General features: G+C 49.2%; 1 protein-coding gene across 2 annotated transcripts in view; it reads left to right on the forward strand.

Moving 5' to 3' along the window:
- The window catches only part of LOC125959039 (uncharacterized), a 74,954-nt gene that overhangs the window by 14,773 nt on the left and 34,203 nt on the right, over positions 1 to 25,978 (forward strand). Inside the window, exon 2 of one of the 2 annotated variants that reach the window (XM_049691769.1) lies at positions 1,588 to 2,520. In XM_049691769.1, the coding sequence (XP_049547726.1) occupies positions 2,428 to 2,520 (93 nt within the window). In that variant the 5' untranslated portion in view covers positions 1,588 to 2,427. Of the gene's footprint in view, positions 1 to 1,549; positions 2,521 to 25,978 lie in introns of those variants that run through there. The other variant, XM_049691768.1, reaches the window with a different exon arrangement.

The following is a 25,978-nucleotide window of genomic DNA, read 5'->3' on the forward strand; positions in this document are numbered from 1 at the left end:
CATTGATGGGAATCCATTGACGGCTCCATTAATAATGTTATTTTGAGCGAGCACAGGAATGCCGTCGCGAATTCCAGGCGAATATTGAAAAATATTTCGGCAAAAATGGCGACTGCCCTAAATAGCTACCAGACGATGCGCTGGATCATCGTCCTCTGTGAGGTGGTGGGATGGATGAGATGAAGCAATCGCCATCAATGAAGAGGGATCAAAGAACGCGTTGCGACAAGTTACGAACCGACATCAAACAACTTGCGGGGCCCTCGGTCAACGTAACGTAACCATCATCGATCGAAAAGGAGCGACAGAAGAGGCCTGCCAAAAAGTCAACTTCACCAACAAACCAACTGTGTATTGAGCGCTGTTTGAAGCGATAAGATCTCTGGTATGCTACGGGATGGTAATGAGAACTCTTGGTGAGGTCCAATCTTTCTTGGTGACCTTCGCTAGCCCTTGAGAACAATGCGAAAAGTGGTAGAGAAAACTAGCTGCCTGGCATCGCAGTAGCCACGATGGGCGGGGAGGAAAATCGTTCGCCAATAGAGCCACCTTCCTAGACATCGTAGAAGGCTTCGCTTAATCTGCTTGCTGACGTAGGAACGGAGGAAAACGTGGTAATGGGACGTGGTGCCGGACCGGAGCTTAGCAGAAATCAGATAGTTTGTTTTGGTTTTTTTTAGTGCTCTGGCCTCTGGTGAAGCGAGCCACCCCGGCCATTGCCTTGCCTTGTCCTTTGAGAAGCCTGTCTCGGTGTAGAGCATCGGATTGAAAAATATTATGAAACACACGAAGTGGAAACCTAAGCCAAACCCGAGACACGGGGGGTGGTGTCTTGGGGTTTTGCATTTTCCACCTTCCACCATCCAGTGAGGGATGCAGAATGATTTCGCTCCGACAGTTGCAAGGTTTCGGTGCCGAGAACGAGTCGGAAAAAAAACTCGACCACTAACACGTCCGTTGGGTATCGTTTTGAAGGAACAGAACCGTGAGTCCCGTTGTTGCCGCAGTTTGTGACGCATGGCATAGCATATTCTGGGTCGAACTCCTTCTTGCCACAGCCACACCAAGTCAGTAGTGTTAAAACGCAAATGAAATGTCTCAAATCTAGCACAATTTTAGATTAACAAATGATTCTCGCAGTTTGCCGAATTCGTAAAATTAAACTTTAGTTAGCTACGCCACGCCTCGGTTTCGTGGAATAGAAATACGGTACGTGACGAGGAGCAGAGCAAAAGCAGCACCAGCAAAGTGTCGCAATGTCCGTCGAGTGAAGAAAATCAATATTCGCGAAAGCCATACCCATCAGCATCATCAAACGGACGCTCGGGGGGGGGGGGCGGGGGGGGGGGGGGGGCCCCGCAGAAAGTGGAAAATTTGTCGCAGAACAGCAGACAGCAGTGCGGTGCGGTATCCGGCTCCTCTTGTGAAAATGTGTCGTGACTTGGAACGGCACGAAGCCGGTGGAAGGTGGAAAAAGGTGGAACGACTTGAGCACTCGAGAGCACTGGAGCACCCGGTCACGTCGCTTCGGTTTGTGTGATTGAATCGACACCCGCTACATTATCTTTCTGTTCTTTATTGTTGCAGCCATGTTGTTGGCCATCATTTCGGGTGCTCGCCAAAGTTTGTTTTACATTTTTGTACATTAAGTTCGCGAAGGATGATTTGCTATCGGGGGTGCAATAAGTGTGGAAAGGTTCCTTCGATGGACTCAGTAGTACCAATAGCAGGCGTTTTCTTTTAGTGTGTGATGACTGTTCGCTGTGAAAATGTGATAATCAAAGTGTGCTCAGTGATGCAAATAAATGTGTGTTTGTGTGTGCGTGTGTTTGAATGTTTGTCCTCGCTTACTACGTCACGATCCTTCTGCTTATCGATGAAGGAGCCGCCCGTTAAATGTTGCCTCCTCGGTGGTTTCTAAGAAAACTTTGCTTCGCACGATGCTACAATCCGCCTGATAGTGCACGTTCCGAAGCATAACTTATGTTTTTCGCCACTAGCACAGCACGACCGCATCGCATGATTGAAACCGAGTTTTGCCGCACTGGCTCATGATCATACACACGCACAGGATCACATTTGTGACACTTTTCTCTTTCCTTTGGCCATCGAAAGGAACGGCCAATTGATCCCACGGAGTGATAACGTGTGTTCGCCATTTCGTGTGCACGAAACGAGCGCACGAGTTTTATGTTTCGCTCCTCGCACACCGCGCCATCGACATCGAATGAGGAAAAATCCATCCAATCGGCAGAGCACCACCATTTGCAACCATTAACTCGCGCTATCCCGAAAGGTTAACGATACAAGGATCAGAGCACATTAACGCGCATTACATCGACCATTGAACGGAAGGTTGTGAAACCAGTGCAACGAATCGCGGCATCGGCATCGGACCGGAAGTAGAGCAGAACACACCAGGACACCATGGAGCGCACCGAGCAGCCCTACAGCTTCCAGCAGCATCACAACCGGCTCAGCGACACGATGGCGGCCCTTGCAACGAGCGGAAAATTTATGGTAAGCGTCTGCAAATTTTGCTGCACTGTTTTACTAATATTTTGCATAATTTTAACTACTCGTCACTCGCCGCTTGGGCAGCTCTTTATAAATTTATTATTTGATTAAACTTCAATCGACGAGAAAGCTCACGTAAATGGTGCATGTGTGCTACGAGACTACATTGTTTTGTGTCAGATAAATATTCAAATTTTAAGACCTGCACGTGACCGGAAGTACCAGACCCTCTTGCTTGTATCTTATTGAAGTAGGTCGCCATCAGAGTATTTGCGTTGGCGCCATTCTGCTTGAAGCAATATTGTATGAAGACAAACTGGGCAACTCTGGAAAGCATCTGGCATGGATAGCAATGATTAACGATACATAAGCAGATCACATCGCACACACACACACACACACGCGGACGCACACGTGGTGTACATTCCAACAGTCCGTTGATTTGATAATCGCGCTTTGAGACCAACGCGTCGTTATGATTGGAAGCTGTAATCCAATATGCACACGACATCTAGCGCGGCCAGGTCGCAGTCACGAAAGTGCTATAAAATCGATGTTGAAATGTATCGCAAAACAACGGGGACCCCTCCCCGCCCTTCCCTTTACACGCATGAGGTCATTCGTGGCGGTAGCCTCTACCAAATGGATCGCTTTCGCTCCTTCGCCTAACATGGGTTTCACTTGGTTAAGGCTAATAAATTATCCACTAACATGGGACACTCAGCATCCAATCGCGGTGGCGGGGTAGAAATCAGCCTCGGCAACCTCACCAAACAGGAAGCTGCTACATTGAAACATCAATTGCTTCGTTGCCTCTCTAGTAGGAAAGCCAGCCAGGCTTTGGCGCCTGATGCTGATCATGCTGTCTGGTGGACCAACTTTGAGGCTCGAGTCGCGTGCACCATGAGTAACCTAATAGATAGCCTTTCCTCATTCATTTTCGATTGCGATTTTGTTGCAATCAATGGGTATAAATTGCTACTACATGGCACGCTATTGCAACGATTGGTCTCTGGAAGTCTTCGATTGCTAAATATATCGCCATGTTTACTTGGATTTGGTGAAAACAGCGAGCGCGCTACGGATCTACTGTTCGGACTGTTTCGTGTAAGTTCCGTTCATCATCCTCCGGCATCTGTTTTCCGGCTACCGTGGCCTGTTTGAACGCTTGAAATCCACGCAGAAGAACATTGATTTCGTAAAATCCCTTCACAAACATGCCATCGTCATCCTATTTAAAGGTTGGTGCATATTTTTGAAAACAAAGCTCACTAACGACTAACGACGGCATACGTGTTCCCGAAGGCAAACTATTGGGTCCAAAAAGGACGACGTGTCCAACCGTAGCATGACAAGCTATGTGTGTTCCAGGCAGGGGAAAGGGTTTTCTACTTCCTACAGCGTTGCGCCAGAAGCCAGCGATCGGTACAAATGAATAGCCAGCGAGCGGTGGGCCAACTATTCGATTAGTCATCTCGAGAACGTTTCATCTTGGAGACCTTCGACCTGCCTGACGATGAAGGTTCGCTTTTGGGGTCCCCACAGCCACAGCTGCTACCGTATTTCCAAGAACAATCCTATTAATATGCTGGCAGCTCTCCATCACGTGTGTCACGTGTGCGTGTGCCGAGGATACTCTCGAGATGCCGCGTGCGCCGGTGCCCAGTGATGTTTGAGTGAGTTTGTCGGAAAAGGTCAATACACTCGCACGGCCGTTATAGGCATAGGCATTTGGAAGCATCGAAGCATAAGCTTCTTCTCCTGATGATAGACTTCTAGTTCGCTTTCATTTTCCCGTGCCTTGCCGGCTCTTTAATGTGGATCAACACATTCGCTTCGGAAGCTGCTTCGCCAACGATTGGTTGCTAACATTCGCATGAAATTATCATAAGCTGACGGGGCTGACGCCTAAGTCTACCGCAAATCCATCGCAGTCGGTCTTTTCAAGGAGCGACTGGCCCCCGAAATGGCCCTCGTTGGTGGTAATGTGACGTGTGAGTGAGAAGTCTTGCCCATTCCATTCGATCGGACTACGTTGGCAGCTCGTCTGGAACGGGCCGGCTGACGCTTCCATTCCGATGATTAGCTACTGCCTGTTAGCTGAAGCGTCACTGTTATCGCGCGTCGTAATGATGCAGCCAAGATTGATTTGTGGACTTGGAATGGAAAAAGTTTTCTCATAAACCCCCTCCGGGGAACGGGCTGTTTTATGCGGGTTCGCGCTTGATGATTGAATTCTCTCTCGCCGTAAAGCGCCAAAGCGCCCAAGTTTAAACCTTTGATGAGCTCGAGAGAATTCAAATTAATGGTGATTAACAATGCGGGAAAGTGAGTCGCCCGCCCGTCACTGTCTAATTGACAATTCTCTACAAGCATCTCGTTAATCGTTGAGCCATCGCTTAAACTGGCCCGAAATGGATCGCTTTTCGCAACTTGAAACCAAACGCGGTAAACACGCCCGTCCCCCAGGTCGAGCGATTCTTGATTCTCCTGTGCATCTCCGCTCTTGTCCGCTTTGATGGCGTCGTCGCTGGCAAGGCAAGAAAACTACTTCCAAACTACTCAAGTGGCCACCCTCCACGAAAGACACCACTTTTAATCTCACCATTCTAGTGTAGTCGCCCAGCTGGAAAGTTTCCAGCAAGCAAGACGTTCGTTCGTTCGTTCGTTCGCTCTGTGATTTGGCTTCCGTCTGGCCCTGCATGGTTCTGGCCCTGGTTCTGGAGTGTCGTTATCGTCTTACATGTGGTTTCGTTTCGGAAAATTGCTCTCCAACTGCAACGACCAAACTTCACTTGGCCAGTCCTGTTGTGGGGCTCGGAATCGGCGATGCACCTTCCTTCTTCCCCCCGAAAGTGGTCCTGTTCTGCGCTAGAAGTCAGCGCGGCTTAGCGGCTGTAGATTGTTTTATAATTACCACGCCCAGCGGTCGCCGGGAAGGATGCCGGAGGAGTACATGCATTGCATGTCTCATTGATAACTAAATGCTCGCGATGGCGTTCATGGCGTCCACCCCTCCGGCGCATGGTGCTCGCCACTCGATAAATCAGCTCCAATTAATGGCCAACCTCCGGGGACCGAGGGACGATATCATGATTGGGGAAGATAATGTTTAATGTTTTCGAGTGTTTCTCAATGGAGATGGATGAATGGATGGCGATGGATAGATCGTGGATAAATCATGATCATTAATTTCGTTTGATTTGTGGCCAATCGTTGCAAGTAGTTTAAATGCTTCTCAAGCAGCAGCAGCAGCAGCAGCCCCATGCCCTGAGCTTATTGACCTTGGGGCAAGTGTAAAGTGAACAAACAAGCACCAAACCGGGCGCACCAAACAAATAAGCACACGCCACACGGCACGTCAATCATATCAACGCGATCAACAATGCAAAACGTTGGGTCTTGGTTATTTATCTGCGCATTGTGCAAACATAGGCGCGCTCAATGGAGAGCCCACCCCCGGGGGGATCAGACAGCCAGCTCAAATAAACAGCTTCAGTTCGCGAGCAAAACAAAAAGCTGAAGAACCGAACGCGGACCGGTAGAGCGGTTCGCGTGGGAGCCGGGACGACGCGAGCACGCGCACCATATTGTTATGCTTAAGGGATGTTGCCTTCCAGTTCTTTGGCCACTGCCTGCACATCCTGTTAACCGGATGATCTTGAAGAATGGCGGAATGTACCGCATTACCATCATCGGGCGTTGTCGACGGGCAGTCCACGTGAGACGCAAGCTGTTAATGGACGTTTTAATTGAAACCGATACTAAACAGGACTCGAGCGGCCGCAAGCGAACGAAGGTGAATGATGAGTTGCCTTGTCATGGCGTGTGTTCGAAGGATGATGCGCCACCGGACCGGATACACGACGCTGTGGTTGTGAGTGATTAGCGCTACACACGCGCAACCCTGCACTGGGAGCGCACTGATTGCGATGTGCGAATATGATTTATGATGAGCACGACGGCGAAGAAGATGGAGAGAAGAAATGGTCGTTCCGCGGTCCTCCGCGTTTTGGCCGCAGGGAGATGAGAAAGTAATTGCATCATCAGTTAACAGAGGGCCTGACCAGGGACCTCAAAGAGTGGTGTGGTGATGCTACCAGGGGGGTGGTACTGGACCATGCGGGATGTGCTCGAGTGCCAAATGGCGTGACAATTAGTTTCGCTGTCAGCGGTCCTGGCTTTCCGGTTTCGTGTCCACCGTTTAGCCATTTTAGTCAGTTTGTTTCGTGAAACGGTTTTTTACAAACAAAAATGAGAAGAAGGAATTCCTGAACCGCTTTTTTCATTTCGCACCGCGCGTTGACGCCATTTTTGAAACGACTTTTGGTGATTAATGTGCATCGTGATCGTCTTAGCAGGGGGTGGTGTTTAGTGCGAGGTTAAAGATATGCTATCTATCTTAAGCTGACACGGGAGGGAACAAGCCATAAACGGTAATAGCATTTGTAATGACATAATGGAGTCGATGGTGTTGACCATCGAAATTCTAATGCTAATGCAATCATCATTAGCAGGATGCGCTCGCATCCTCTAATTGAATCGCTCTTCATCAACAAGCGAACGCGCGCGTGCACTCCAGTGATCCAATTAGTAGATGAGTGCATTCGCATTCGTGCATTTTGCTGCACCGAATTGCATTCCCTTGCTGGAAGGTGCATCAAGCAAATTGAATAATAGCGTAATAGAAAACCAGTTTGATCCTTTTTCTGGTTGTTTACTGAAACGAGAGTCTCCTGTGAGCCGCAGCGACTGTGAGAACCAAATTCCATTTGGTTCGTCAAAAGCCGCGGATTCATTCCCGTGAAGCATAAATAAATTATGAATACCCACGGCCACCCAGGGTAGTACCCCTGGGAACGCTCGTTGTTTACCAGAAGCGACCAGCACTTGACGGTAAAAGGGACCCACGGGACGCAATCAGGATCGTCTCGCTGGTGTGGGCTTCTTGGATGCCATCGAAGAAAGCCATCGGTTCGCGAAGGGGGCGAAAGGTAATTTATGCTTCCGTTTCCATCCTTTCCAGTGGTCCTGAGTCCAGGGGTTCAGGGCTTACCGTTGGTGTTGGGTTGGCATGTTTTCAAGTAAAAATGAAACCGACGGCAGAGCGCGAGCGAAATTCAGATGGAATGCCGACGCCTAGAGGATGGCCGGAGCATCAAAGGTTCGATCAAGGCACTCCGAGCTGTTTGTTCGAGTTTATTCGAGAGTGCAGCTAATGAACTTGCGCCCCGAAAGGGGACGTGTGCGTAGGCAGGGCAAAATATTTAATTCGTTTCGATTAACTTGCCGAGCGTTTCAATTAATTAAGTAAATTAAAATCTCTCTCACGGGGCGGGAACCGGGACCACTCCATCTCGTCCACTTTCCCACTCGAGCTTCATTTCTCGAACTGGCTGAAGTCTGCTGGCTGAAGGCAATAATGGCGAAGCATTTCAAAACACTTGAGCTTTCTGACGGATTGCCCGGACGGACGGCCGAAGTGTCCAGTGTGCCGTCAGGTCCTGTAGGCATTACTCTGCTGACGAGCGAGGATGACGATGATGTTGACGGCTTGGCGAACTCATCTCGGTGGAAAAGTGTTTTCCTCCTTCACCTCACTCCCGCCGTTGGCGGATGATAAATTTCTGCCAACCCCTTTAGCATCATCCCTCCCTCTATTGCTCCATGCGTCCCCTCGCCTATGGTAGCGGATGGCCGGAAAAACGTTTGCGTTGTTTTCAGCGCGTCATCTAATCGTCACGGTGAAGGCGAACCTCCTGTTAGTGTTTTGACGCAAACGTTCCGGAGGCGCTACGCGATGATGAATCGTGAGTCCGATCTATCATCACCGGGTCCCGTCTTCTGGAGCCGACGTTTGGAAGCACAGGAACTGAGGAATCCATTAAAACCCTTGGACTTGGGGCGGTTGAGCGGTAGCAGCTGCGGACCAATCATCACTATTCACTATGAATGGAAGGAGATGATTCCACTTCCACTATTCCGGTGAAGCATTTCTCTAAAATGCGTTACAAATGTTAGTGCTGGAGGAGTGTTACCGTACGCCTGGAGTGGACAAAGAGGGGAAGGGGGCTAAAGGACAGTTAACAAGACGTTGTTCGATAACAGGAGAACCAAGCAGTTGGTGTCGGTCCGCCCTAACGCACTGCAGCAGAGCAGCAGAGAGCGGTAGTAGTACATCAACAGTCCATTAAGCCGTCGTCGCCATGGGACCAAAAGCATCTTCAAGGTCAACCCGAGACCAAACCAGTTCTCCTAGGGCCCAGGACTGGCTGGCCGGTCATTAACCAGGGTTCGCACCGTAGTGAGGACACGCAAAGAGCCAAGCGGTACTTGCGCCGATCGTTTCATGAGCTACTTAGGTGGAGGTGGAAAGGTTATTTGCTTTTTGATTCAGGCTCTCCGAAAATAATGGAGAATCGAGCCGACATTGTGCCGTACTGTTGTTCGTATTAATCATTAATTATGGTACTGTGGATGGTTCTTTGCCCAATTCTTACTCCGATCATTAGTCAATCCTGCTTGTCTGGTATGCAGTTTGCACACTTCTTCTTACCTGGGATGCACCACGTTGTACTGCGCTGATTGCGAACGCGTGTCCATTTGCGTGCGCGCGACCAACCAACCAAAGCGTGACAGCTTGGCAGCCGTGGTTGGCGGTTCCACACGGCAGACGACAGACGACATGGCGTGTCGTGTGCGTCTGGATGGTGTTCCCCACATAGGTGCTTGCCGGCGTTGCGCTAAGTGCTCGGAGCGGTAATGCAGGATGTCGCCAACGAACACATTCGTCACCTTATGTGCAGAGGCGCCAGTGCGTGAAAAAATTGGCTAGCGTGAGGATCTGGCTGTACATTCAGTTTAAGCATTTAAGAATTACATAGAGTATCTTAAATTGAATTTGCGAACCAACGGGACTGATCTGTAATAAATTACAATTTTTCTTAAGAGCAAACGCACAAGGCCTCAGTCTCAGACCTTGCCACAACAATAAACACCACATTTCCGGAAGCGGTGATGAAGATGAGTTTGCAGCACGGCCTGGAATGCTCGGTTGGCCCGTGCCCGTGGACTGTCTGGATTCCAAGAACGGAAAACGATTAATCAACCGACAATTAGTCGTAGATGGTTACACTAGCAAGTGGTACCAAGCATGGCAATAGTCGCAACAGCAGCAGCAGCAGCAGAAGAAGAATGTCTGCCATGCCAACGGAATTATTAATTTGATCCAAAGCATCCATCGCAGTAGACAGGAAGCCGGAGGACCGTGACCAGCTTTCCCGGGGCAAAACATGGTGGGCATCTTGATGTTTCATTTGATCCTGTGGAATGGCTTTCACTTTCGCGTTCAAATTCCAAATGACTAATTGTAATAACCGGATTAAGGACATTCCGTGACACCGGATCGGGAGGCCAAATAGTTGAACTTATTGCAATAATACGTTTAATAAACGGCTCGCAAATTTCAACCTGTTGCAGCAGATGATCCTAGCACCATAACGTAACTGTGGCAACATTCGATTCGATGCTCATAGTAACGGTAGCAAATGTATGGCGCTGCATAACACAGCGCCAGAGAGTTTCGTTGTTGTTTTCTGAATAAAGAACTTTGCTTTGTGCAAAGTACAACACAAGCTAACAACTGAATCAAGGATCCCCGGGTTTCTGGTGCTCCGGAGTCTCCTATCCTTGAGCAATTCATCGCACGTTGAACCAACGTTTGCCGATCGGCAAGCGACCTACAATGCGCTCGCTGGAGTGGACTGGACTGGAAATAAATATTTATTGTTTCGTCGGTCGCACCTCGCGCAATAGCTCGCAAATGCTGCGCGACTTGCAACTGGAGCAACTGCGGAGGGCAGCACACGGTGGTTCTATTGCCTCTCACGTACTCGCGGCCCCACTCAATCGAGCTTCTTCGGAACACGGACTGGTGTTCCCATAAATCATTGGCTGGAATGTAATGCAAGGAGCGACGTGCGATGGCCGCCGATATGGCGTTCGCTGTGGACCGTCGCGACACGAAGAGGACCCCGGACGTCGACAAATCAATTTTGTCATCCATGGTGTGTGCTCCCAGATGGGTCGTTGCGGCAATGAGCCGAGGGTTAATGTGTACCTCCACCCCTTTCGTGGGGAAGGTGTACCCAGTGCAATGCATTTCACATTGGTGTAGGTTAGGATGGCCGGCTGAGAATGTTATGCTAAACCACGGCATGTAACGACCAGTCCGAGGTTCGTTCGTCCGCTGGTGCGAGTTGTGAATATGATATCTGCGTTCGCTCGCCGCTCGCTGGCGAGTTATGCTAAATATGCTATATGTGGGCATAATGTGTCGTGCCTCACAATGGATTCCTTCCTTATGCGAAGAGTGATGATGTGATGTGACACACGCAGTGATAAATCTTACGAAAGCAGACCGGTGCAGCAGCAGCAGCAGCAGCGATTGAGGCTGTTCTAGGTAGCACCAGATTGAACCAGAAACCCGATCTTTCGCATCAAAACTTGATTTTCTTGTTCTTCCCGAGCCAGCCAGTGATTTATGAGACGCGAACACGAAATATGGTTCATTACTGTAGCTCTCGGGGATATTTATTGTCCATTTTTTATTGCAGCCACCCGGGTGCGTACGAGGCCGAGGGTCTGCTCTTGTTGCATCTCGGACGCTGTTACGCATACTCCAGCGGCGAATGGTATAAAATATGCTTTTTTGTGATAAAGTGGACAACGTAGATTGGACCAGTTTGTCTGATTAAATGATAATCATCAATCGCATCGGCCTCACTCTCACTTTCTCGCTCTCCCTCTCTCTCTTTCCGGTTAATATTGATGATTTGTTTGAACATTCTGACAGCTCAATGCACGCCGATGCGGCGTGTCAGGTACAGGTGAATCGAACTACCGATTCCCATTCTGTATCTGCAATTGGCATTAAAGCTTCGATCTGCTTCATCTTGATAGCCGGAGTCGCGAGCATTCAATTGTACGCACATTGTGTCACAGGACAGTACAAGGGCGGAGTACGAGGAGGAAGAGGAGGAGGAGGAGGAGGAGGAGGCGGAGGAGTCGGACATGAGCAATCAGTCAGGATGGCTGTCGCGATGTAATTTATTTATCTCGCCATTTCCAGTCCCGGGGGTTCCACCTGGTCCCGGGGTTGGCTGACATTTGCATAGTTTATTGCCTGCCAGCCGGGGCCGCTGGTCGCCCGGTGAATCTGATGCGCTACCCGAAAGTAGCGAGACGTAGCGTGCGGTTGGGTTCATAAATAAACATTCCCCGGGACTCTAGGAGCTCTGGGGCTGGCGTTGGCGCTGGCGCTGGAGCGTGAAACAGCATCGTATCGATCCCTGCAGAACTCCGCCGAGCCGAGCCGATGGGACCATCGAGAATGACCATTAGCGTCATGAGGACGCAGCTGTACCAAGGAGCTGCCGTCATGGGCATCTTATGCGTTGTCCGCGTAGCGTTCAGATCATCAATTGTGCTCGTGTGCCCGGCAGGACGTCTTCACGTGTTTCTGTGCTCCCCGGGTACCGTAAGTGATCGTCCCGGATACGTGAGGATGCGTGCTTCCTTGAGCAGTATCCAATTGTTATCCCGCCCCTACATTACTTCAACTCTTGCGGAGCACAGTTGCAGGTCGCACAAGAGGAATTACCCCGAGAGCCCTTGACATTCCGCAACATGTTACGTATGCAGCTGTGAGCAAATTGACCGATCAATTCTTAGCCAACACCGAGGGGGCCCACGTGCACAGCATGTTTACCGAATGCTTCACCAGTGTCCAGTAGCTGGCGCAGACGGGCGATCTTGTGGTGATCTAGTCGTCGACTCCCAGTTTTCTGACACGAAGTGATCGTAAAGTTTTATTCTCCAGTTCCAACGGTACTTCAGTCGCACAGCGCCATCCACCCTAGTGAATGGGTCTTCGAGACAGTGCCCCACCCCTCGCAGCGAACATGAATGGCCACCAATGGCGCCCGGCTATGCAGACGTCTTAACTGCGAACTATGACTTATAAGGTCTAGCGCGTTCAATTGATCACATTGGGTGATGGATTGGTGATTGATTCTGAGTCCATGGACCTACTGCCCGAGGTGCAGTTCAAGTGCACAAGCCCCAGACCGCTTGCAGTCTTTGATTACGATTGACATCATCCATTCGAACGTACTGTTCGCAATCAGGGAACTCGTTCTGCGTGCGTCTGCGCGCGGATAGTGAAGGTGACTATCCGGAGGTTTTCGATTGATTGATTGCCGATGAGGAGGGCCACCGTTCATCATAAATTCTGAGCCAATCACCGGGCACTTGCTGTTGAACCTTGCAGCTAATCCGAACATCCGTTTGCTGGTTGCATTAATTGCATCCATTCGAGAGCACCATCGATGTCACATTATTGGTCGATGTTGGTGCCCTCGTAAATAGATTTGTTCACTGGAACTCGACTCGACTCAGCTACTGTCTACGATTGTCGCTGGACCGGCCCGGATGAGGCTAGGAAATGGAATCTGCCAGATCACGAGGGCACTGCTTCTCGCTAACCTTTAACCCACATTAACCCACATCGAGCCACGCTGGCCACATGATGCACCCAAGAGAGCGAGAGAGACAAGAGCAATGCAATGGTTGGCTTACAGGCAACAAGCATGCGTGCCTGAAAACGCTGGAAGTTGACCTAAATACATAAAAATTAACTGCCTCCCCGTTAGCGATAAGGTAGAATTTATGAAGTTAGCATTTTATGCGCTTCCTTTTAAGGTTCTTTTCTAACGTTTGCCCTGTTTGCCGTTCGCCGTTTCGTTCTTCTGCGCGTGGTTCTCCAGTTTCCTGGATGGATGTCGTTGTACGTTGTGATCTCGCAGCGAGCAGCAGCACTTCAAACTAAACCGAATATGCGTTGCGTGTCGTCGTCGCCGCCGCATCGGTCTTGGACCGTCTTGGATCGGTCGCATCGGAACGGTTTCAAGTGCCATCGATTGACTTTGCGCGGTTGGGCTTTTCCTCTCTTTCTCTCTCTCTATTGGGTTGTTCGCCTTGCGTTTGGTCGAAATTCCCACATGGCCGGTCTCTAGTGGTGCACGGGATGTATGTTTTTTCCCCCTGGCGAGGTTTAGGGCCTCGCCTGCCTAGGGCCTCTGTCTATCTCCTGGTGGCTAATGTAATGTTCGTGTGCCTTTCCGGGAGATGAAGCAAGAAGCGACGAAGAATTATGGTCGAGCATGGATGCGGTTGGACCTGGCCCCGGGGAGGTCAAGAAGTGTGTGATCTGTTTTGAACAGGAAGAAGAAACATGCTACTTTGTGCTGAAGCAGCCACCCTCGATCAGCCGAATCGATCGAGTGAAGTACATGATCGGTCGCTGGTGAGTGTTATCTTAACGAGTTCGCCTATGATGGAGAGAACGGTTATTTAAAATGGAAATTAATACTGAAAATCAATGCTCCAATGTGCTGCTTTAACGATCCCGACAGGCCACGCCGTGATGCCATGAATGTTCTTAGAAGCGAAGGCAGAACTGTCCACGTGGAACAGACCACGCCAGAACGTGGAACTCCCACACACTCCGTCGCCTATTCGGCTAGGTGGAACCATAAACCGTTTCTCACATTTTCAAGCACAGAAAACGGCCATAAAATGAGATGAAATATGGCACCGGGACAGCCAGGCAGTGACGGCACCGTTCAAATTATCCTTTTTACTGCCCCAACGACACCATAATAGAGCGGGACACGTGGCCCGCTTGTTTGGAGTTTTATGAATGAAACCAAGCTACCTGACCTGGTTTGACGCATCGAGACGCATGTTACAGGGCTCAGGTATACATCCTGTTTTCTTAGCTAACCGGAAACCAGACTCTCAGCATCTGGTCTACAATCAATCGGTTCGATTTGGAGTTGCAAATTCATCATCTCTCCCTCTCTCTCTGCACACTACATAAGCGGACAGGCAGGCCAGGTGCTTCTTATCTATCACTCACTCTGCTCGGAATTTTTCCAGCAGCGTTTGCAAAAAGGTCCGGCCAGTGTGCTTTCGCTGACGCTGACCTTGAGGAATTAACCTACCTTGACTTAATAAAGATTAATGAGGAGCGAATCCTGCGAATGTTGCTCATCATCTCGATGACTGAAAGATAATCCTGGCAGCCCGGGGCCCTCCAGCCAGCGGAAACACTCTTTTCATTCACGCAAAACGTGCTTCTTGCTTTCATAGCCCATTCTGTATCGCCAGACCAGCGGAGCAACAATCGGTTATGAGTGGGGCGTTCCACGTCCATTCGCGTCGTCCATCAACGTTGGCGTCTTCAAGTGTTGCCAAGGGATGAACGATGCGGTTGCTGCGATTAAACAATTAGATAGCTTCCCTCGAGGGGAGGAGTCTGATTCCAAGGACATTGTTGTACAGCAATACAGAGTAGTGAAGCTCTGAAGAAAAGAAGCAAAATTGATTGCATCAGTTTGCTGGAAAGTTGCACTTTCGCTTGAATCCGTTATTCATATCAAATCGAGTAGTCATCGATCGGACAGTCTCCTTGGACTGGTTGGAACCCACTAACTACATATACCGTCATCTTCTGCATCATCATCATCTTCGTCGTCACCATCATCTTGAGACTCGCTGTTGTCCGCTGTGACTGCTCTTGAGGAGCTCGCGAGCAATAACGCGTGTATGTGTGTGCACTTTAAACTGAGAAATAATAAATGGATTAATGCTGTAACTGAAACCCACCATTTAACCTATCCGGCCACCCAAGCCAGCGCCAGGCTCGCTGTCAAACACTCGTTAGTTAGCCTCCAGAGAGAAGTCCTACCAGAAGTCCTGGCGCACGTATCCACCTTCTGGCTCGCGCGGGGTCCCAGCGTGATTGATGATGTTTGGTCAAGAAGAAAGTCAACTTCTCATCGTCGTCCTCTCGGTCGTCCATTCTTGACGCGGACGCTCTTGACAGGTTCGCGTCGTCGACGTCATGGCGGGTGCATGAATTTGCAAATCCAACATAAAATGGCCCGAAAGCGGTTGAGATGATTACTGTCAATCGATGGGATGCTGGTAGGCAGCTATAGGCCTCGGGATTGAAAGTTTTGTTTACGATCCCTCAAAATTAATGTTGGTTCACATCAAATCAATGCGCACTATCGTTGCCACCGCTTATTTTAGGACCTCTTGTCACTTTTCATATTTCTTGTCCGTTTAGCGCGCACACCAACACAACCTATCATGAGGTCGCGGGTCGTGGGTGACCATCAATCCGCTAAAAATAAAGAACATCTCACCAAAAAACCGAAACGAAAACGTAAAGGGATCCCGTCTGTCAGCGTCTTGCGGTGGTTTTCGATCGAAAGGGAGTGGCGGATGGCACATGTTGACAGTGAAACGACAAAAAAAAACCCCAAAGGAAGCGCAGAGCGCGAGTGGCGGATGTGTTGAGATATCCCTTGGTTCCGGCGTTCTCACTCAGTCGAGACACATTTGATTGGGAATAAATTCCGCTTTCGTTTCTTTAATTCATCTTACACACTTCATCATCAGCTGCAGACAGGATGGGATGGAGGAAGGGAGACAGAGTACAGCATGGGGTAGACGGTGTGTCGTCGGAGGCCATACATTACCGCATGTGACATCACATGTGGGAGGAACACGAACAGACTAGTGTTTAGACAATGCTAAATGGGTTTTAAAGTAAGCCACGAAAGGGGATTAGAGTGTTAGAGCACTGAGCTTGAGTGAGTAATTGAAGAATGATCCTCAAAATAGCGACCTGACTGCCGCACCGCTGTTTGTGCCGTTGTTTCCGTATTATCAGATTGAACTCGAACGCAACGAACAGAGAGTAATGTGATGAAATTGATGATGTTGAAGTAGCAAAGCCAGGATTTTATTTTAGAAAAAGACACGCGAAAGGAAGCAATTGCTGCGATGGATCAGTGGCACGTGGTACATATAGAATGTTATATGATTACGAATTTAACGAATGATGGTTGTAGAGTCGTTTAGATGATAGTTAAATCAATTCAAAATCAAATTGATGATGGGAAATTGCTAGATTAACCGTTTATCGTGGTATCTATTTTAAGATAAGGAATTATTTAATGCATCTCTAGATCAAAGTCTAAAATATATAAAAATCATCTTTGATTTAATAGATTTTAAAGTATTATTACTATCATCTTGATGGAGTTTATGCTACTCTTCTGTCGTATGCTACGGAACCTCAAAAGTCAAAAAGTCAAACGGTTGCTATGATTGGCGAATGGTCTTGGATTCAAAGCGTAAATCAAACGAGGACGTTGGGTCACTTGGCCATTCATTTGCTCATAAAACCATAGAACTAAATTCAGAAACCTCAAAATACCACCCACAAAACTCAACCATAATCTCACCTTCCTCTATCCCGCGCGATCTTGTCCCTCGCGCTCGTATTCATCATTTGTCGAGCATCAATTTGCCACCGCGGCGGCGCATAAAGTGAAATTATGAATCCTCTCAAATCCTCAACCGCAGAACCACAGCTTCTGCCGAGAGACAGAGAGAGAGAGAGAGACACATAGAGAGAAAGAAAGAGGGCAACGAAGCGGTCACCGATCCGATTTGATGGGAAATTAATGTTAACGCGCGTTACAATAAAATTTGTCACAAACAAGTGCCGGAGGTGAGCTGCTGCTGTCTGTCAGTCCGTCGTCAGCATCACACATATCTATCTATTCTTCCATCGGCAATCGTTCCGCGGCCGTGATGGGCCACTAGCTAGCTAGTTAGCTCTCTAGCTAGGTGGTCTATCGGGGCAGAACTCCGGAGAACCACCGTGAAGCCGAGCCAACTAACGGTAATTTATGCGTTTCATCGTTACACGCTCGAGGTGTTTGAGGACTGGGGGCCTGCGGAGCGGGAGAGAATTATGTCCAACGTGTGCGCTACAAATTGGGAGTGAATGTTCAATTCGCTTTGCGCTTTAGGCATCACACGCTCCGGGTTGGATACTTTTCTAATCAGCATCAGGAATGTGCACCAGGACCGGGGCGAAGGCGACTTCCTCTCAAATCTGCTGACAGGAAGGCGAAGGGAGCGAAGTAGGCGAGGCCTCCTTTGACAAATGTATTGTCAACGTGCGCGCCCATTGGTTTGAAATGCGGAAGTAATAAATAGTTCCATATTTTGTTGTGCATTCACGGGACTGTACCTCCTAGCGAGGGTCTCGTGGCATAGCATAAGGCCGCATTTCATCAATGCTACTGCCGCTGGGCATCACCACGCGGTAGCGCGCATTGATCCTTCGGTTATTGCGGTCGGATCCGCAGTAGCAGCGTAGCGTTGGCGGCAGCTGCCATCGTCAGCAAAGTGACACAATTGTAATTAACTACATGACAGCCCCAGGAACGCACCCCCTCCTCGCAGGAGGTCGCCAAACCGTGGAGGCGTTCCCGGCCCCGGTTGGCAAATGGCGAGGACCTTCGTCAACGCGGTGAAACGTGGTGGTGCGCCGCTTGCGGCAGTCACTTTGGAGTCAAAATGAGACAGAAACACAAACCACCTCGGTAGCGGTGGCCAAGAGCAGCCACATTTGACAGCCATCATCACGCGGCGTGCGTGTCACGAACACGAGCCGGCTTCCTACCCTCCTCCGCCGGTTTCGCCCGGGAGTTCTCATTATGTAGGTGATAATTTTTGTTGCAAAGAAGCGTGGCGGTGACTAAGAAATGGTCGCACCTTCGGGGGCCCACGATGAGCTGATGATTTATGGTCACATTAAAAGGTGCCAGGACACGATTTCGATTTAAATTTTAATGCTCCAGCCGCGACGCAATGACGCGATGCGATGTTCGCGTTCGTTTTGATGCCAGAAACTGTAGCAATCCGCCGGCTGGCTCGCGGCAATGGCCGCTTAAATGGCTGTTACACATCGTCCTTTTAATGCTACAAATTTGCATTCGATCGGACCGCTCGCACCACGAACATCTGTCTCGTGGGTTTTACTTCCGTTCCCTTTTTGCACGGACACGGCACAGACGGACAGGACGGAGATAGTCACGCACCCTCTTGCCTGGTGGCGGCTTGACGCGAGGGCGCAGAACATAGAAAATCCGTTAGCAGAAAACCGACCGTCCTGGGGACGCGCAAGAAGGGAAGGGTGCCAAGTAGAACTTGTTTCGCGTGTTTTCGTGGGCCGATGGGACGGCTCCCACCCCACATTGCGCGAAAACGCGTTAACCTTTGTCAAGGCCGCGTGACGAAATGATGGCCGCAGAGAAAAAGGGGTTACAGCTTCATTCAATGCGAAGTCCGGTGTGATCGGGGGATCTTTGTCCTCTGTTTTCCATGGCATGTCCGTGGCGCAAAATTTAAAAATAGACAAATAAAAGGATATTCTTCACGCGCATGCATAACTAGAGTGAACAGAAGAAATGCAAGATGCGGTAACATAAAAATATTAGATGCAACCTAAATATAAAAAAGTGCAACAAACATTCAATAGGCGTGCGTGAAACGAAAGAAGCCAGATGCGTGCGCATCTCAATTCCAAATAAACATCACGATCTTTTAAACAAAACAGTGAGCACATCGTGCCGGAAAGAAATAATGCGGTCAAAAAGTTAGTTAAAAACTAGATAATTTTTAAGAAGTGGCAAACAGGCTTCTTCTTAGCTCTGATCAATGAATCTATAACGCGGTCTCACATAACTTAAAATAAGTCGAAAGAACAGCTATACGAAAACTAAAAATATGTTTCTTTTCTTGAAATATGCAAGATTTAAAATAAAAATATTTTTTCTACTCTGCATCAAATAGTAACCATTTAGATGCATCGCGGGTTTTTTGGCCGACTTTAGCCTGAAACTCTCGTGTGTGCGTACAATCTTTTGCCAGTTGGTCGTTGAATCGCGGCCCATTGTGCCATTGGCTTAAGGGGGTTTCACGAGAGGCCGCGCGCGCACGAAACCGCATTTGAAATCGTTGTTTCGAAGGGTGCGCATCGCACGTGTTCGTCGTCCGGGGTTAGCTCTCGTGCGTTTAAATATCGTGCTGCACCGAGGTACCGTTGCTATAAGATTGTGATCGTGCATCGCACGAGTTCGAAAAAAAAAGAAAAAGGATGCTAGAAAGAGGAGATTGTGATCGTTAGTTCAGTGTTATCCGTTCTGTCGAAAAAGTTTTCGAGATTAAGCAGAATTTCATAATATTATGATGGAATGCCGGTACCGGATGTGTGACCCATAGCGGTCAACCATCGAGTAGTGTGACGGTGCGAAGTATGGTTTTTTGGTGCGCCCGGAAAGGCTAACCGCCGGTGTATTAGCATAAAGTATTGGCAGAAAGTGATGGTTTTTGGTGGGTTTTACGGCAAAAGTGTATAACGTGGTGGTACCGGTGCTTTCCTGGCCAGCTAATTTGCATTTCGCGTCCGATTTCGCCGTTCGCGCCGGCGTTCGCGTGCAAGGTGTCGCGGAGATTAAGCAAAAGTCCAAGCCAGAGTCCACGGCAAGACTCGTGAGCTTAGTTGATGACCACATTGTCGTTAATAGCCGTGGTCGATCGTATTTTATTCAAATGATCGTTTATAGTGAGTCAAAAACAACGTAAGAGGGTTTCATCAATCATTTCATTGCGAAAGAAGGATCAGAAGAGGATCCAGTGAAAGATCGGAATATTTAGACATTAGTCGTCAAACGAGCGGCATAAAAACAACCGGCTTAGCAGGTATTTGTTTTGTTTGAATTTAATGATTTCCTATCAGCCTTTATGACCCCGTTTTCAGGACACCATCGGCGGTTCTGTTTTTTGATTTTTTTCGAAAATGCTTCGAGAAGGAAACAATAAATCATAAGTCTCATGTCGAAGTCAGTGACGATGGGTCATCGTGGCTGACAGGGCTAGTTCACTGGAAATACAAGCAAATGTTGTGGAATGTTACAGATAAAGAAACAGAAAGAGGATAGTGGCATCTGGTGCAAAAGAGGCGCATCCTCAACACGAGTCCTTCGAACACATGCCGCTTCCTGGGTCCTGGGCTCAGCAGCAGCACCACCACCGTTACCGTGCGCTCCAGACTCACTCCAGAAAGGGCCGCTTGTGCGATGAAGTGAGATTTATGCTTCATGCGGCATGCCACGCACGCAGCACCATGGTGGCAAATTGCCTTCAAATTAAGTCACACACATGCCGGAGCGTCGACTCGCCAGGGATTCGGGAACTAATTTAAGCAAATCACGAACATGCTCGACAGCCAGCAACAACACGTTTTTTGCCATTCTTCCTTCCCGTATCGTGTTACAGTACGCTCGTGCCTGAAAGGATGTTTTTTGCTGCTATTATAATGACCATTATTGCTGCCAATTGATCTGTCTGGTGAATGATATGTTTTGTGGATATTTTAAATATTTTATGCTTCTCACTGAATTATGCTACATGTCGACTTATACTAGTGCGAATGCGTCTGTGCCAACTAGGCCATTCGTCATTAAGATGCATGCCAATTGGAAGAATGTAAATCAACGTTACAACTCGGCCAGCATGACCAGAGGATGTTGGTTCTAGGCGAGCGTTCGTGTCTCGCGTAAGAACAGGGCCAGGCATGCAGGGCCCACGCACGCACATTAGCGACATGTCCCTCCCCGTCCGACGACGCCCATGAGCATACATGAGGCGCTGATTAACATATTTCGATCGGCATGATGTACGGCGGCGATCTTCGCTACATCTCGCGCGATCCTCACGATTCCGTGGAAGATAATCTCGCGCGCAAGATCTGGCGAGATGGGTAACATGATTCTACCAAGCACCATAACTCATCCCTCTGACATGGATACAGATCCCTTTCTAATGGTGAGCTAAAGGCAAGGCTAAAAGTTTTTCATTCGGAAACACAACAAAATGGTAGACAACAACCGTAGATGTTGAGCTGCTTATCACTGCATACCATTACCTGACCTCCCGACGAAAACAACCGGCAGCTTCCCTGTTTAGTTTTTCGCGCGGTTATGAAACGCGCAGCTATGAACTGTGCTAATAACAGAAACAATTTATACCATTAAATTAGAGGAAAGCGAACCGCACGCACCACGAGACGATAAGCCGTGGCGTTTCGATAACAAACCCCCGAGGCGAACGACGATTTGTTCGAATGTGGTGTCGCGACGTTTTGTGTTTTTTTTTTTCTGTTGGTTTTTGCACAGGTATCATTATCTAAATATAATTTAAAAACCGTCCTCCGGCTCCGTCTGGACGACGAGACGACGGCTCGACGGTTTGCTGGTAACTGGATCCGCGGCTGGAGGAATGCATGCCACGCGGCGCTTCCCCTTTGCTAAACGTGATAAACATTTGTACCAGAGCGCAACCAGAGTGCCCACAGCACTAGCTTTGCATTGCGCAAATCATATGAGACCAAGGACCAACCATCGCTCGCTCTTGGAAGCTACTAGTTCTTGCTGCTATGCGAGTTCTTGGACGATAAGCGGGCCGCGTGCAATGACTTGGTCCCCATTCCCATTGCGGAACCATTTCGTGCGACCGTGATAATCAGATTTTCATTATTTGTACATTAAGACAGCTGCAATCTTGAGTTGTGGCTAGTTTAGCTGAGGGGCTATTTCCGTGCTTCGAACTGCGGAGAGCACGAGATAATTAGCAGACGGACGACGGTGCGTCTGTCTCTGAAACCATTAGCATGAAGATACTAATCGTTAAACTAGATCAGCTTCGAGGATCGTCTAAGGGTGTGTCTGCGAGTGCGATCTCGTTGTTTGCATGTCTGGCTAGGAATAGACATGGCTTTTGTCTTGCATGATCATCCATCAAAACTGAACGGGTCGCACTCTCGCCAGATCACGATATTTTACGATCACAAGCCCCATAACGCCATGCGCCATGCATCATAAGAGATCATGTGGAGAAGTCCGCATCTCGTTAGGGCCCACCATAAACCACCCGAATGTTGGTGGACCGAATTTGGAACTGGTACCGGCACCCTCTGGCCGGTCTCTTGGCCTAGTTTGATAGCGCAGTGCAGAGCGATGATATGCTATGGAGCGTGCATACGCGCGATCGTACGCGGGCGCGCGCGAAGTGGACCCCCGGAGATCGTCACGAAGATTAAGACTCCTCGGCTCCTCGGTTCCCGCGTTTATTGCCACAAATTGGTTTGTTTACAGCATATCGTCGTAAATCTCGTTTTCTTGCGTTGGTCGAGTGGTTCGCATTGTAATTGGCTTCGTTTGGTGGCCACCCCAACCCGCAACGGAGCAAGTACCACGGGCGAAGGTTCGGTTGACAATTTTATTTCCTAAAACAAAAAAAGGGTAATAAAAGAATATATGAACCGTGGACAATGAAATCGGGGGGGATCGTAAATAATACAGCGGATGCCGATGCCACCAACTAATCAATAAGTGCTTTAGGAGACGTACGATCTTCAGCCGAGATTTCATCTGCCTCTCTCGCTCTCGCTACTGCCGATGATCGCCAATTTCTGAATGAAAAAAATGGGGAATACATTGTTTCGCGAAGACACATGGCGCTGAAACACTCCTGGAGTCTGTTTAAGGTCACGAAGGAAACGCTTTATTTGCAAAGTGTCCACACTCGGCGCTACTTGTGCCTTAGCGGTCCCGCGGTGTGACTTTTAATATATTTGCTTATCGCACTTTTAACTGAACCAACAGTCGGCTTATACAGCCCGCAGGAGCGAGTTGAAGGCTGCCGGAAGTCATCGTTACAGCAGTGCTGCAACTGCAATTCACAGTCAGAGAACCGATCGATCGACGATATCGAGGTGGCGCTGCACCTCAAGGACGTCGACGACACACCGGGTGGAGGGTTCGTTGCTGAGAGCTAACAAATGAAATAAATATGTTTATGCAAATGTGACCGATTATGCTGAGACACGGTGGCAAATTGAGCCTGACAGTGCAATACGTAATAAGCGCTTGTTCTATGGAAATCCTATTCCGGATTTACATATTTCACCTCGGAGTCTCTCTCGTTAACCTTGCCGGAGGGGTGGTAAAAGATGTGAGAAGGCCTTTTAGTGAAGCTGTAACGGGACTTTGTGATCGAACCATTGTTTACAATTCTTATCAAACTCTTGATTTCAATGAACAATCGATCGCCAGACGATCAAAAAGCCGGATCGTGATGCACTCCAGTTCGATCGTTCGTTGATGATTTCTGTGAGTCTCGGTTTCTGACCCTAAAAATCACAGAACCATACACACGATGATGATGATGATGGTTCTGCATCATAATCCAAGCTGGGTTACTGCACGTGTGAGGAAGGGAGGGACTAAAGAAAGCAGAAGCACAATGGAGCAGAAGGGAAGGGAACCGAGGAACAACATAAACCAACACGCAAGAGAAGCACCACCACTTGTCGGTTTCGGGCGAACCGCGCCGTGACATACGCGACAAGAGAAGCAAACAGCCCGCCGCCCCGTGGTGTTCTCATCGACCGCACGCTGCATCGGCGCTACGATTCCACGTTTTTACAACATTTTGTCCGAAGACCGAGGGACCGAGGAAGGAAGGGACAAGGACCGGAGTGGAACGGGAATAAAAAAACAAACAAAACATGGACCACCTCAACATAGTGGCTGGCTGGTTGGTTGGTTGGTTGCTGAAGAGCGCGGGAACACTCCGCCTTCACCGCATCAGCATAAACATATTTATGCTGACGCGAGCGCACGCGGTGTACTATATGGTGGCGCTCCTGACGAAGAGACACCATAGGCACCTTCCCTGCCTGACGACTGCGCGCGGGGACACGGATCGATATCCAGCGATCCAGAGACCGCCTTTGTCGGTGCTTCTGTCGATGTTGACTTCAGCACGCGGTTCGAAGTGTACGCGCGTCTCGACATCTGGAATCGTCGGCCGTCCCGGGGCGTTAGCGGGCATACCGCGACCGCGACAACATGCTCCGCATATTATCGTTTTCGATTTTATTAAAAACTGTCACACAGGCCTGCAGATGGAGTCAGACCTGCATGTGGAGAAAGCACCGGGGAATATGCTAATAATGTTCTTCTTTCATTCCAATCCAATGAACCGGGAACGCCAACCGCAGCCACTCAATTGGTATGCCACTGTTCGGGAAGATGAAGATGCTGCTGCTGTTGCTGCTGCTGCGAGGCAACACATTATGCCAAACGCACCAGGCGCGTACCAGCGGCACCGAAATCAGTGCGATCCAATTGAAAATCCTGCCGGAATGTTCTGAGAAGAGCACGTGCCGTCTGTTTGCTCCTCAGAATGACCCCAATTCTGGTGTATCGCGATGCAGCAAGCATCGCGCGAACCTCGCGTGTTGTAACCGCGAAACCAGGAGGCTGGCGCGGCCGCCGCTGCCGATGCCATATTGAATGTGTTCTGACAATCCAAAGTGAGGTCGAACTACTGTCACTCAACTGCCCGAGTTCCTAATAGAAGTTGTTTACACTCGGACGATAGACGGTGTTCGGGGAGTTAGTTGTCTATGACCTGATGAAGAGTCGGACGAGGCGAATCTAGGCCAGACATTACAGCACACCGAGTGCTAATGGAGTGGCGATGGAAAGCAGAAGACCACCACCAACAGCCAATGCAGATCTTGCCAAGGATTCCTGGGAAGGGGCTGGTGTTTCCGATCTTCTTCCAAACTTCTTCCGCTGGGCGCTGGAGAAGTAAATTACCGATGGCCATTTGAGCGAGGGAACTGGTGGTTCTCCTCTTCCGCAAATAGATGGCGCTTGATGACGGCGACGACGATGCTATACATCGAATGTGCTGTCATCACCAACATCGCTTCAACCTTTTAGGCACTCCGGAAAGTTTGGAGAACTCGTCGGCATCCCCCTTCCCTTTTTGCCCATCTTATGGCCGTGCTTATCAAAACTTATCACGTCCACATGAATCGTATTCCCGGATGTTTAACAGCCGCCACCGACCTGCCCGAAGTCGAATGTCATAACCTCACTTTGGGTCGAGGTCACAGGAGGCGAGGTATTCGATCGAATTTCATTGGTCCACCCCCGGGTCCGACAGTCACAGATGGTCAATTCTCACAGACCTGAATCACCTGTGTAGCAGGGACAGCAGCGACTGTTGGGCGCGCGTCCGGCGCCGAACGTGACCGTGCTACTAATTGACGCATTTTCCGGTCGGATGCCGATGTTACGCGACCCCGATTTTGGGTTCTCTTTGATTTTCGAAAACCACACGAGCTACCGGGGACCAGGGCGCTCGGTGTTCTCGCGTCTCGTGTACCTTTTTACCGGCCGGGATGAGGATTTGGAATGAAAGTTTTGTCCAATCCTGGCACGAATTCTGTGCCAGAACCGCCGCCGCCATTCGTAATAAGCACTGGACATAATATGGGATCGATCGTTAGTGACAAGTTGGTTCGCTTATTGACGCCGAATATGAATGAACAGTTTCCATCGAAGGATTTTCGACCTTCGGACCTGGCCCTGTTTAGAACGAAAATTCGAAT

Source organism: Anopheles darlingi, chromosome 2 (assembly GCF_943734745.1).
Source record: "Anopheles darlingi chromosome 2, idAnoDarlMG_H_01, whole genome shotgun sequence".
In the NCBI taxonomy this organism is placed as follows: domain Eukaryota; kingdom Metazoa; phylum Arthropoda; class Insecta; order Diptera; family Culicidae; genus Anopheles; species Anopheles darlingi.